Source organism: Antechinus flavipes, chromosome 1 (genome assembly GCF_016432865.1).
Source record: "Antechinus flavipes isolate AdamAnt ecotype Samford, QLD, Australia chromosome 1, AdamAnt_v2, whole genome shotgun sequence".
Taxonomy (NCBI): Eukaryota; Metazoa; Chordata; class Mammalia; order Dasyuromorphia; family Dasyuridae; genus Antechinus; species Antechinus flavipes.
In genome coordinates, this window is record NC_067398.1 from 512212139 (window position 1) to 512227179 (window position 15041).

General features: G+C 31.2%; 1 protein-coding gene across 3 annotated transcripts in view; it reads right to left on the reverse strand.

Annotated features, from left to right (window-relative positions):
• PTPN2 (protein tyrosine phosphatase non-receptor type 2) overlaps window positions 1–15041 on the reverse strand; it is a 94965-nt gene that overhangs the window by 58278 nt on the left and 21646 nt on the right. For all 3 annotated transcript variants that reach the window (XM_051970497.1, XM_051970498.1, XM_051970496.1), the window contains exons 2-3: window positions 12536–12626; window positions 3144–3244 (exon numbers count right to left, since the gene is read on the reverse strand). In XM_051970497.1, coding sequence (XP_051826457.1) covers window positions 3144–3244; window positions 12536–12626 — 192 coding nt within the window. The remainder of the gene's footprint in view (window positions 1–3143; window positions 3245–12535; window positions 12627–15041) is intronic.

A 15041-nucleotide genomic window follows, 5' to 3' on the forward strand; every position in this document is an offset into this window, starting at 1 on the left:
TATTTGAAATCATAGAACATGGAAGGTCAGAAGTCAGCACAGACACCTTTGAAAGTTATGTGCTAGAGGCAGCTAGGTGGTGTAGTGAATAGAGCACCAGCCCTGAAGTCAGGAGGATCTAAACTTAAATCTAGCCTCAGATACTTAATATGTCCTACCTGTGTGACCCTGAGCAAGTCACTTAACCCCAATTGCTTAAGGGGGGAGAAAAAAAGGAAAATTACAAATTCATTATATAGTTAAAGAAAAAGCAAGATGTACTCAAGTTTCATGTATAACTTTCTTCCATTCCTACTTCTTAAGAAATTTAGAATTAAAGAACATGTCACACCAAATTATAATTTACTTTTTGATGAGGATTATTAAATTAGAAGAAAGCTATGAATATAATTTACCCAGATTTAGCAAAGCTGTTTTAAACTATGAAAATAATATTTAGAACTAGTTGTAGCACCATCTTGTAGTTATTAATGGTCCAAAGTCAAAATGACAGGAAATCTCCAATATGTAGTAATTCAGGGTTGTGAACCTGTGGTATTTAACATTTTCATCAATGATGTAAATAAAGGCATAGAGATGCTATGGATCAAATTTGCAGATGATACAAAAGTGGAAAGGATAGCTAATACACTGGATAATGGAGTCAAGATTCAAAAATGCTTGACAGGCTAAAAGCACTGAGCTAAATTCTAAGAAGATGAAATTTAATAGTGATAAATGTCAAGTTTAGCACCTGAGCAAATTTCATGTAAAAAAAGGAGGAAACACGAAGGGAGAGAAGTTGAACTGAGAAAAATGGGAGTGTTTAGTGGAATGCAAACTCAGTGACTCAACAGTGTGATGTGGTAGTCAAAGATATTATTAATGTGGGGCAGCAAGGTGGCACAGTAGATAGAGTACCAGCCCTGAAGTCAGGAGAACCTGAGTTCAAATCTGATCTCCTAACACTTCCTAGTTGTGTGATCCTGGGGGAAGAAGTTATTAATGTGACCTTGGGATATAGAAAGGCAAAGCTTGAGTCTCTGCCATTCCTTGAAATTTCATCATTAGTAGTTCATATTGATATGCCCTTTGGACTCCTTTTTCAAAATGACAAATAGGACATCTAGAGCTGAAAAGAACTACTAAGTTCATTTTGACACTCGCTCATTTTGCAAATGAGGAAACTGAGGCTCAAAGAAATAAAATGATTTGCTTGGAGTCACATAGGTGATAAGTAACGAAGTCAGAAATTGAACACTCCCAATTCAAATTTTCTTTATATTATGACATTACGGAGGGAATGGAAAGCACATACATACATAATTATAATAATACAAATGGAAATTAAACCATATGTAATTAAAATAACAGCCATGGTTGGAAAAATGTTGAAAAAAATTGTAATTTCTTTCCTTCTTTGTAGAAGAGGGGATTTAAGTATGAAATGCTACAGACACTATCAAACTTATTTGATGTGTTTGTTATTAAAATGTATTACTTAAATACATATTTTTATTTCATCATATATACACATATCCTGATGTAATATATGAATGATTACTATTAGATTTGAATAGAAAAATATGCTTACAAAGGTAATTAGCATAATCTATTAATATTATTGCCAACACTTTCACAATGAATACAGTTCTGAAGAATCTGACTTGAGATAATATAGCGTGGCTAGTCTAATAGATAATATAAGAATTATGTCTTAAAAAGTTAAATTAAAACAAGTTCTTCAAAAATAATAAAAACTCAATATGCCAAGTTAAATTTTAATTTTTAAACTTTACTATATTAATTCATAAGCAAATCTATCTTACCAAAGACACAAACTTATAAGCTATTACTAGTTGGTAGCACTGAATGCTTTAGTAACTTTTCCATTGCAATTTGCCTTGAGAACATGAATCATTTTCTACAAAGATGTGCACTACACAGATGATCTACAACAGATGACCATAATAAAAAAAACACTAAATATAGATTAACCATAACTAGCATTTATAAAAAAAAAAAAACATTCTTTATAATATTATTTTGTCTTTACCATACCCTTGTGATATAGATGCTATTATCTCCACTTTGCAGATTAGAAAATTGAAGCTAAAAAACTAAAGAACTAGACAGGTTTACCAAACAAAAAAAGTGATTGGGCTTATATTTAAATTCAAATCTTCTTGAATCTAAATCTAGCACTTGATTCACTGCACCACCTATTTATTGTGTAGTGAATATTAAGTAATTTAAATATTCTAATTTTGGTTATTATATACAAAAGCAAGGTTAGAAAGAACATTTTCTTACAAAATGATGACTAATTTCTTTCTTTTTTTTTTTTTTTTTTTTGCTGAGGCAATTAGGGTTAAGTGATTTGCCTACGGTCACACAGCTAGTATTAAGTGTCTAAGGCCAGATTTGACCTCAGGTCCTCCTGACTTCAGGGCTGGTGCTCTATCCACTGTGCCACCTAACTGCTCCTTGATGACTAATTTCTAAAACTACAGCAATTTTAATTCAATATACTAATAACTTGGGAAGAATTATTCTAAATATCAGTACTGTAGATTTTTTAAACCAAATATTTAACCATTAACTAAAGGTAATATCAGTTTAATTCTGATTTACTCTAACAAAGAATAAATGAGGTGAGTAATCCAATGTGATTTATAGTGGAATTAAAATAAAAATGCATTTGTATGTGAATAGCCATATCAGATACACAGAAAATTCATTTCATAAAAATAATGTAAGGCACCATCCAATTTTCTTCTATCTGATCCTTCCCCTTTTACTTCAATTCTTCCTAGCAACTTAATTTTTGTAATGGACAAGCAGTTCCTTTTCTCTGATAATACAGAACATGAACCAACCTTCCTTGAAACAAGGATTTCAAAGGACTTCCTTGCTATACTTCAAACAATGTAAAAATGAGAACAAAAAGCATGTAAGTTATCAAATGAGCAAGTAATTATTAGCAGAATACAGACCTAGCAAGCCACAAAGCAAAGCTGATAAATAAAATATAACACAATCTACTTGTATTTAATGGAGACGATTATATTTAATTTCAAAGTACACTTTTTCCTAGACAGAAAAAAAACCCAGAATCTATAAAATTCCATTTGCATGGAACTACTCAGCACCATATTACTTGCCTGTGTTAAGATGTAATTTCTTTGTGCCTCTTCTATGGTAACAAAGCTGGCATTGATATAATCATTTTCAGTATTTTGCAGTTTAACACGACTATGATCATCTACAAATAAAAACAAAATGACAAACCATAAATTACTCCAGAATATTTTATATTTCCTCAGAAATAGCCATAACTTTATTATGAATTTATCCTCTTATTAATTCTTTAGTAACTAGAAAGGTAACAAAAATCAAGTTAATGGTTTTTATTGTTGTATAAATCATTAATGATGACTTAAAATAATTTAATTTTTTAAAAAAAGAAATGCTATAGTACAATAAAATAAAATACTTTATTAGAAACAAAATACTTACTTTGGAGCAATAAATTCTGCTTAATGACTGAAATGCTTGGAAAAAAATTTGGCTACAAGAAGGTTAGGACTTGATTTGTAGGAGAAACTGTCCTTACTTATGACATACTTTAAAAGATGTATTTTTGTTTTGAAATGCTTTAATAATTTCTCATAAAAAGAAAAGTCCTCAAGCTAAAATCTAGATTATTCCTATTTTTGATTCAACAAACTGAAAAAGAAGTTTCACAATGTGTAAAATATGGTTCAATACAAGTATGGCCTTAAAGAAGAAATATGTGAAGATAGTTCCTTTCACTCCTCTGCAGAGGTGGGGAAAAAGGGCCTAATGGGTCTCATATGTTTGGAACATTTCATATATTATCAGATTTTTAAAAAATGGTTTTGATTTCTTCTTCTTTGCCCCTCATTTCTTTTTTTTTAAGTTATTTGTCATATGGGATGGTTTGAAGGAAAGCAGGAAGAGAAATACAGAGGGATATTGATGGATATTAAAAAAGACATTTTGAAAGTAATTTTTAAATAAATATATTTTACAGTTTAAGTATAAACTGCTGTCCCTTTTATGCAAAATAAAATTTCCTTAAAATCAGATTACACTGATTCTAGGTTTAGGATAATTTAGATATAGAATGGGCAAAATTTTGCTTCATTTAATTTCTAAGTACAAAAGGGAGAAAGATTTAAGAGAAGTGACTTTTAAAAAACCATCTTCTAAAAGACACATTCATAGTCTACATACAAAGTCATTTCAAGATAACTTTAAAACAGATTATAGATATCTACATAAAGAACAGAATAGATATCCTGCAATCCTGAAAATACAATTGCAGATACTTACAATTAAATTGGTATTGTGAAAATATGAATGAAATTAATTGAGGTTTGGCTTAATTCTACAGAAAATCATTTATACAACAATTTTATAATCTAGTTTACAAGCTGTCCTCAAATAAATCCATGTTATAGTTAAAATATATATTTTTAAGCTAAAAATCTTCTAGTTACAAGACCTCCAAAGAAAAGAAAATGCTAACGGGTTTTACTTTCACATATCAATTTATCTGAGATGTTTCTGCTGGACTGAACCCAAGACCTTTGTAAATATTACATGTCATTTGCCAACAGGAAAAACTAAGATCTTGTTATAGTAAATCACACATACTAGTGTTCTCGGAAAGATGAGGTCAGCAAGCATTGTTTTTTTTAACAGTTTAATCACCCTTTAACTGCTTTATTATGTTGGAAAAGAGACACAATTAACAAAATAAAAACCACACATCCCAGAAAGTTAGCTCACTATAACAGGAAATATATGAAAATGTCTTTTTATAATGCCAAATAAACTCTAATTTCAAAGCTCTGTTAAAATACAGCACCAAAGGACTTTGTTTCCTTGAGTCAAGCACAGAAAGTACATGAACACAACAAGTAAAGCAGTATCAACTGCGCTGCTGTGACAGCAATTCAGTTGGTACAAAATAAAAGACTCCAAATAGGAAAAATTCAATAAATGATACTACAGTCACATTATATAGTTAGCACATATATACTTAAATTTACCAATACTAATGAAATGGGTGAACAATTGGACCTCTCTATATTTCAGAAATGGGGAAAGAAGTATTTCTATGCTTCTTCCCCAATTAAAAGCTCTTAAATTAATATCATCTTAAAACTATAAAAATGAAATGTTCACATTTCAACTTAATCTCACTACGTCCAACTAGTCCTTTACTTAATTTATTTATATCATGGTCACAACACTACCAAAGGTATTCTCATAGAACATCCAAAATACAGTCTTAAAAGATTTCATAGATGACAAATTTTTAAAAGAGAAAGTAAATCCTTTAAAAATGATCTATTTAAAATCTACTCCCTAATTGAAAATCTGTTCTAGGAATAATCTCTAGTTAGTTGAACATTTGGGGGTGGGAAAATAGATGGAGAGAGCTTTCATATTTAATGTGTCTAAAGATCAAAATGACTTTTTTCTTTCATTTAAAAAAATTTTAAGTGTATATATTATGATACTGCAAAATGCCTTTAAAAGAGTAATTTACAAAAAGTTAAGGAATCAAAATGGACTCAAATTGGTAGTGGAAGTGGGAAGGAGTTTTTTTCTGGGGGGAAGGAAGGAACATTAACTACAATGGCATACTACCTTAAAAAATGACTGGCTTATTTAAACAACACCACAAAATTTAACAGCCATTTTCAAAAGAAGTGAAACTACCAGTCTTTTAAATGAACACTGAAAAAATGATGAGTGTATGATTCATGATTTCCAGCACAGACTTAACAATAAAAGTAGGGCAATGTCACTTCTCCAATTAAATAATAGCAACACTTTAAGTATCTAAAAATTCTACTTCCAAAATGCCAACTCCTTTCTTTAAAACTGTCTGTCTAGATTCTTACAATTCCTCCTACACCAATTCCTTTTTTTATACTCCTTTTTTTAATTAAAGCTTTTAATTTTCAAAACATATGCATAGAAAATTTTCAACATTCACCCTTGTGAAACCCTGTGCTCCAAATTTTTTTCCCTCCTTCCCCATCTCCTTACTCCCCTAGACAGCAAGTAATTCAATCTGTTAATATTTCCATAATTATCATGCTGCATAATAAAAATCAGATCAAAAAAGTAAAGGTTGAGAAAGAAAACAAAATACAAACAAACAACAAAAAAGATGAAAATACTATGTTGTGATCCACACTCAGTCCTCTCTCTGGGCCTACACCAATTCCTCTCTTAATAATCTACCTACAGTGTACTACCTACCAACTGTCCTAGCAATAAATTCCAAAATAAGTTTTAATTTGTAAACAAGAATAACCAGAAAATGCTTTCTCTGTTCCACACTTTAGTCTGCCTTTGGCCTTTGCAACTCAACAGGGAATTAACAAGACAGGTTCTCCCAAATTCTCTGTGAAATGAATAGAATTTTACATAAATAGAATATTTGTTCATCATTATATTAACTTCTCTAATTCTCTTTTTAAAAAAGATTGTGAACAGAGAAAAATGCAATCAACAGAAATGGTGGTTCAAACTCTATTGCTTTACATATCACAAAACAACCAAAACCACACTTCCACAGGAAGCCTGATTTCAACAACTAGTAACATCAGTCACAGAAGTAACAACTTTTCTAAATGACAACTACTTTAAACTCTTGTCACTGAGGTTTTTAAAAGTACTCATTGTGAGTACCATAAAGAAACATGCTATATTACTAACCCTCAAGTTGCAGATTGTTTAAAAATAAAACAAACTTCTGAAACCCATCCCCCACAACATTAGATTTTCTGAGAAATGGTTCCTTTTGTCAAGAAATGACTAGTTTTAAACTTGAACTCAGCTGACAAGACAGATTAGTTTCCTCTTTCAATAGTCAAAATCAAGTTCTTTTACTTCCTTTGGTAATTTCACTCAGTATGATGCCCATTATAAAATGTACTTATTTTCTCTTCTATTTTTAGAAGTTGAAAATAAGATTTATACTTATAACTAAAACTTGAAGGCCAAGATAAAATAAAGATTAAACATTCATATTTCATAGCTGTTTTACTGGGCTGAGTTTGTTTGCTATAGCTTCTGAATCTGATTTTTTCATGGGAAAGAGACTGGAAGAAAGAAATATTTGTTAAATTGAAATAAAATACTGCATAAATTACATACCATTTTAAGGAATTAAAAGTATTTTTAAAGAAATTTAATTTAACCTCAAGACCCAATAATTGAATTTATATCATATACTACCCTCTCTATTTGAATGTATTTCTGGAAGCTTTTCTTTTAGTTTCTATGACATTACTTACGTTAAATGCCTTTTTTTTATAATCTCTCCTCCCTTCCCCCTCCCTTTATGAGGCAATTGGGGTTAAGTGTCTTGTCTGGAACTCAGGTTCTCCTGACTCTAGGGCTGGTGCTCTATCCCCTGCACCATCTAGCTGCCCTATATTAATTTTCATTTATTTATTTATTTATCTATTATTTTCTCCAAGTTCTCTTCCTATCTATTTCTTCTCACTCTCCACTGAATTACTATTCCCTGTTCATCTAATGTAAATGATTCCTAAGACTCTGTCCTGAGCTCATCTCTTTACATACTTCCCTCCTGATTTGCTCCTGAGGTTTCAATTATCATTTTTATGTGGTTGATTCCTAAATCTATGTGTCCAGTCAATCTCTCTGTTTTAACTCCCAATAAGAAAAAAGTTATCTTCTCTCATAAATCTGCCCCTCTTCCAAACTTCCTTGTTTCTTTCAAGGCTGCTATCATCTTACCTGTCACCAGGTTAATAATCTCAATTTTTACTTCTTTCTTCTCAATCTAATGCAATGCAACCCAACAAGCATGTACTAAGCTAGTACTCTAGATTCAGAACCCAAGACAAAGAACAGTACCTCTTTCCAAAACTTTATCTTCTACAGTGGAGGGATAGCATAGCCATATACATAAATGAATCAGTCAATAACTATTTATTAAGTGCCTTCATTGTATAACCTAGAAATACAAAGACAAAAACTTTTTTTGATTTAAGTCAAGAAGAAATGGGTTCAAATTCAACTAGCTATGTGATGATTGGCTGTCTTACTATCTATAGTTCAGTTTCTCATAGGATTATTGATTTAAAGCTGGAAGAGATCATCTGTAAATGGAGATGAAAATAGCTACCTCACAGAGTTATGAAAATGAAATGAAGTGTACCTTTATTTTCAATATTTGTCAGCACAAAATTAAAATGTTGTCCAACCCGATTTTGGACCACTTTTTCAATGTCAAATCTCTACCACTCTTTCCAACACTGCCACTTTCCAATATATTCTTCCCTATTTTCCACTATTTTCTAGATTCCCTGTTCAACTATTAACAGAGCAGCTTCTTCTCCTGGACATTACAATATTCTGTGTTTACCTATATGTGATTATGTTGTTTCCCCCCCATAAAATCTAAGATCCTTGAGGGCAAGGACTGTTTTACCCCCAATTCTTCTTATCTTCAGTTAGTATCAAGTGCAAGCCCAGAATGTAGTTGATTCTTATAAAATGCTTGCTGAATGAAGATAGAGGGCAAGAGAGTATATAGAAATGAGACATTTAAATAAGGCTTTTTTTTTTTTTAAAGGAATGAAGTGTTGTAAAAATTTTAAAATTATGGCTGCCATAATTCATTTCATAGTGCATTGTTTGTTGTTGCTATGACTTTTCTTATAACATGATTATATGTATAGTTATTTCATAGAATTTTTATAAATTGTACCGTCCTTCCTTTGAGCAATGCAAATTCCCTGTCAGAGAATAAATACAGGAAATATATATATTATTAATAATGTGAGCCTTTCATCTCTATATTCAGACCTTTTTTTAGTATGTTCAACAAATAAATTGTTGCTAAGTCTTTGTTTCATGTTCTTTTTTCCTTTGAGTACTGGAATATTTCTATTTCGATGTTCATATTTTAAAAAGAGAAAATTGTAAATACCCCATTAAAGGCCATTTCATCACTCACTTGAGAGAATAATCCAAAATCATGGTCAAGCAATTTAGGGAAAGAACTTCCTGGGAAAGACTGGTACCCATAAAAAAATTTGAAATTCACAATCTTATAAAAATGAGTACTGAAAACTGTTTTTACATGTTAACTGAAAAAAGAACAACTCTGAAAGAACAGTGATAAACCCAATGACCCACCACAATTCTAGAGACCCTGTAATGAAGCATGCTATCCACCTCCTCAAAGTAGACTAAAGGTACAGAATAAGATATTTATTTTTTGACATGATCAGTGCGTTTATTTATTTTGCTTGACTGCTTATTTGTTACAGGAGGAAAGTTGTTTGCATGTTTGGTTTTTTAAAGAGAGGAGGGTAAAGTGGGACAGGGTAGAATGAATGGAAATATTCACTGTGATGTGCCACAAAAGAAAAGACTAACTGAAGAAGGTAAAAATTACACTGAGGAGAATAGCAAAAGGAAACAGAGAGAAAAGACAAGCAAAAAGCTTTGAACTAATGTGTTAAATGCATTATGTATTTTTAAAAATGAAAGTTACAAATACAATTAGAAGAGAAAAAAAAACTTTCAGGAATTTCTTTGATAAAATCCTCATTTTCAAGGTACATAAAGAACTGATTCAAATTTATAAAAATAAGAGCTATTTAACTAATTTCAAATGATATGAAGATAAAGTTCTCACAGAAAGAAATCCAAGTTCTCTTGGCACATGAAAAAACACTCCTGTAAGAGTGTATAAGAAATAATGAATATGATCCATACATATAAGCACTGAAAGATTTACATACACTGACGCAGAACAAAAAAAAAAAATTTACACAATGACTACAACAATATAAATTGAAAAAACCGTAACAATCAAAAATCAATGTTGAAACATTACAATGAGAAAGCATGGTTTCAAAAAGAGAGAGAGAGGGAGAGAAAACAATTATCCTTTTGCAAAGGAATCCAATGATATACTACATATATTTTCAGATATAAGGTACTGATAAGTTCTGCTAAATTTTCTTTTCTCTTTAAAAATGTCATTGTTTTAGTGGATGACTTTGGGAAGAAGAGAGATACTGGAAGGAATTTTGATGATGCAAAAAAAAAAAAAAGAAAAAAGAAAAAAATTTATTTTAAAAAAGAAAAATATTCCTAATCACTAATTAGATAAATGCAAAATAGAGCAACTCTTAAGTTCAACTTCATACTAATGAGAAAAAGTTTGAAGGAAAAAAAAAAGACAAATGTTGAAAGGGATATGCTCTCGGTTATGCTATAAATTATTCTAGACGTCTAAAAAGCAGGCTGGAATTAACCTCCCCAAGTCACTGAATTGTGCATATCCTCCGACCTAGGAATAACCATGTTAAACCTTCAGTCTCAAAGAGATTTTTTAAAAGATCCTATGTATACAAAAATATTTATAGCAAATCTTTTTTTTTTTAGTGTCAAAAAACTAGAAACTAACAGGCTGTTAATTATCTAGGATAGTGACTGAAGAAATTATAATATAAAAATAATTTCAATTCTATTCTGCTGAAAGAAACAATGAAAAGATAGTTTCAGGGAAATCGAAGACTTGTAAGGATTGAAACAAAATGAAGAAGCAGAACCAAGAGAACAAATTTATAAAGTTAGCATTGTAAAGATAAACAATTTTGAAAGACTTAAGAACTCTAATCAATACAATTACTAACCACTATCATTCCAATGAACCCATGAAGAAAAATGCCCATCTAATCTCCTAAGAGAGATGAATTAATATACAGAATGAGATAAATTTGGTTTTGCAAAAGAATCAGTGAGGGATTTTGTTTTGCTTTAGTATTGTTATAAGGACTCCCCCCCCCCTTTTTTTTTGGGGGGGGAGGGGAAGAGAGGACATAATGCTTGATAATTGAATCAAAAAAAAGTAAGATGTACATAATAAAAGTTCTTGGATTCATAATACATTCTTCTTAGTCTATTCTTTTTATATATTCTTGGTGGTCATGGAACAAGGTATAAAACTAATTGGTTCACCTGGAATGAAATCTTTAATACTGGTTAAGAAGCACAATGCTCTGGAATGAAGGACACAAAGGAAAATCAAAAATGGCACACTAAACAAATGAAAATGTTATGAGTTTTCATCAATAAAAACTTTAAACAACTGGGAGCATATCAAAAAGCCTAAGCGTATCTATTAAAAGAAACAGTCTCAATCAGAATAAACTAATTCAGGGAAGAAGTAGACTAATTATCTGCTAAATTCACTTCAAAATTAAATGTTACTTCAAGTAGTTTTTTTCCTTCTATTTTTGAATATTTTATTTTCCCCCCAATTAGATGTAAAAACAATTTTAAACATTCATTTTTAAAATTATAATTCCAAATTCTCTCTTTTCCTTCTTCCCTGCTACCTTCATTGAGAAGGTAAACAATTTGATTAGGGGTAAACATTTGCTGCCATGATATATATATATATATATATGTATGTGTGTGTGTGCACGCGCGCGCATGCACGCGTTATGGTTATACATATACTGATCATAGATGTATAAGTCATGTAAAATGTTTTCCATGTTCATGTTATTTTTCTAAGTTTTTCTGAAAGCATCCTGCTCATCATTTCTTATTGTACAACAGTATCACAATTCTAACCATACACCACAACTTGTTCAGCCATTCCTCCAATGAGAATCCCTTCAAATCCCTTCAAAATTCAATGATTTGCCACAATAAAAAAAGCTGCTACAAGTATTTTTGTGCGAGCAGATCCTTTTCCTTTTATCCAACAATACCATTAGTAGATATGTATCCCAAAGAGATTGTTTTAAAAAAGAAAAACCTGTTCATAAACTCTAACCATTTATTAATTGGGAAATGAATTGTATTCTTATAAATTTGACTCATTTTTTAAAAATAATTGAAAAATGAGAGCTCTATCAGAGAGTGACTATAAACAATTTCCTCAAGTTTTTTTCTTGTTTGTTTTTCTTCTAATTTTAGATATACTTGTTTTGTTTGTGCAAAAACTTTTAAATTTAATGTAATCAAAATTAACCATTTTATATCCTATTATGCTTTCTATCTTTTGTTTGGTCATAAATTCTTCCCTTATCTATAGATCTGACAAGTAAAATATTACATGCTCTCCTAATCATCCTTTCTGTGTAAATCATGTACCCATTTTGACTTTATCTAGGTATATGGTATGAGATGTTGGTTTATAACTAGTTTCTGCCAAACTATTTTCTAGTTTTTCTCAGCAGTTTTGTCAAATGGTGATATTCTTAGTTGTGACCTTTATGCTTATCAAACATTGGATTACTTTGATTATTACTTACTGCATACTGAATACCCAATATACCCCATTGATCCATTTCAGGTAATTTTTTCCAATCACACATACGTTATCACTGTTGCTTTAATTTTTTATTTACATTTAACTATTTATAAGTCCTAACTCCACTTCTCAACCACAACTGTAAGTCCAATTGTACTTTTTACCCCCTCCCCCCAAACCCTAAGTACTTACATGGGCTGACATCTCTGTATCTGTTTCGATTTCTATTTTCTAGAGATTTCGCCACTTTATGAGGGTAGTCATGGGACTGATTTCGAATTTCCTTAAAATAATAAAAATATAATTTAATAATCAAAATTCTCATATTGTACATAACAAAATACTTATTTTGCTAGTTATTAAATAAACTATCCTCAATAAGAATGAGCTAGAAAACATGAAGGAATATATTTCAAAAGTTACAATTTGATTTTTATAATAACCACACTGATAAAATTATAGATCTATTGCAATTACTACCAAGCCAAAGGGAAAAGAAACAGTCTCTAATGTACTATGCAAAGTAATAGAAACAGTACTTAAAAAATTGGGAAAAATAGGTGAATTATATTAAGTATCCACCAAGAACAACAATGCTAAAGAAATACAATCTTGAAAGCATTGAGATTACTTTATTTAGAACCTCAGATAAATAAATTTTTTAAAAATGTGGGAAAAAAAATCATTTCATGATTAATATTCATATTAATACCCTCCCAAAAGATAATTAAGAGAACATTAAACTCACACTACCTTTTGTTTTTACAAAAGCTTTATAAAATGGTGAGCACATATAATAAGGGTATCACTGATAAAAACAAGAGAACAGGCAGGTTCTTACAACAAATTCTCCACACAGCAGACTACAATTTTCGTGTCAAACAATTCACTGAAAGACTAAGAGACAACCAAACCCTACAATATTATGAGTTGCTGATTACAAAAAGATAAAGCAAAAAGCTCACTGAAGAACAGAAGTCTCAAAAAAGAGATCTAATGGCTCCTCATAATAAAATTCCCTGATAAATATAATGATATGTTCAGAGATCCTCATTATTTAATGCTTGAAAAACATAAAGGAAGAGAAGCTCACCAAAAGTGTTTTCCAAAACTTCTGAGAACGTCCTGCACAATGGTTGAGGTGCTTGATATTTACCCAATTTCTCCTTCTTTACAAGATATTAGGCTGAATGAGGCAGTTAATGTATTGGAATGCTAGATATGGAGTCATAGGACAGGGATCTAAATAAATCTCAGTTCTGCCATCTACAATTTTTGATATTGTTTAAATTCTGTCATCAGTTTTTTATTGGGTAAAATGAGGAAATTGAACTAGACAATCTCTAAGGTCCCTTCTAAATAATAATTAAAAAAAAGTTGAATGAAATACAATACATCTTCAATATTATTCACAAGAAAATTGCCTAAAAATCCATAGGAAATAAACTAAGTGGATAAAAAGTCATACTGTCTAGACCAGTGGTTTCCTCTACTTAGTCAATATATATTTATTATTGCCTACTATGTGCCAGACATTCAGCTAAGCTCTGGGATACAAAAAGAGACAAAAGACAAACCTTGCCCTCAAGAAGTTCACAATCAGAGATGAACCAAATCAGTTCCAATAGAGCAGTAATAATTGAACCAGCTATACCCAGCGAAAGAACTCTGGCATATGACTATCAACCACTACACAGAATTCCCAATTCCTCTATTTTTGCCTGCCTGCATTTTTGATTTCCTTCACAGGTTAACTGTATACCATTTCAAAGTCCGATTCTTTTTGTACAACAAAATAACTGTATGGATATGTATACATATATTGTATTTAACTTGTACTTTAACATATTTAACATGTATTGGTCAACCTGCCATCTGGGGGAGAGGGTGAGGGGAGGTAGGGGAAAAGTTGGAACAAAAGATTTTGCAATTGTCAATGCTGAAAAATTACCCATGCATATATTTTGTGAATAAAAAGCTATAATAATGATAATAATAATAAAAAGAAGCTCACAATCTAATGAGGGAGACAAGTAAACATATATGCTGCTGTTTTTCAATTATTGCATTTGTGTCTGACTCTTTGTGGCCCCATTTGGGGTTTTCTTTTTCTTTCTTTCTTTTTTTTTTTTAGAGGCAATTTGGGGTCAAGTGACTTATCCAGGGTCACACAGCTAGGAAGTATTACGTGTCTGAGACCAAATTTGAACTCAGATCCTCCTGACTTTAGGGCTGGTGTTCTGTCCACTGTGCCATCCTAATTGCCCCCATTTGGGGTTTTCTTGGCAATGATACTTAAGTGGCTAGCCATTTCCTTCTCCTGCCCATTTTACAGATGAGGCAAACAGGGTTAAGTGATTTGCTCAGGGTCACTCAGTATCTAAGTATCTAAGACCAGATCTAAACTCAAGAAATTAAGTCTTAACTCTAGGTTTAGCACTCTATCCACTGTACCACTTAGCTACTCCCAAATAAATATCTACCAATGAAGCTATATACAGGATAAACAGAAAATAAAAGAAGGAAAGTACTAGAATTAAGCAGTTGGGAAAGGCTTCTTATAGAAGATAGGATTTTAGTTGGGATTTGAAGGATGCCAGAGGCAGAGATGAGGAGAAAGAACAGTCCACCCTGGAATGGCAGACAGCCAGAGAAAATGTGTAGAGCCAGGAGAAAAAGTATCATGGAATAGCTGAAT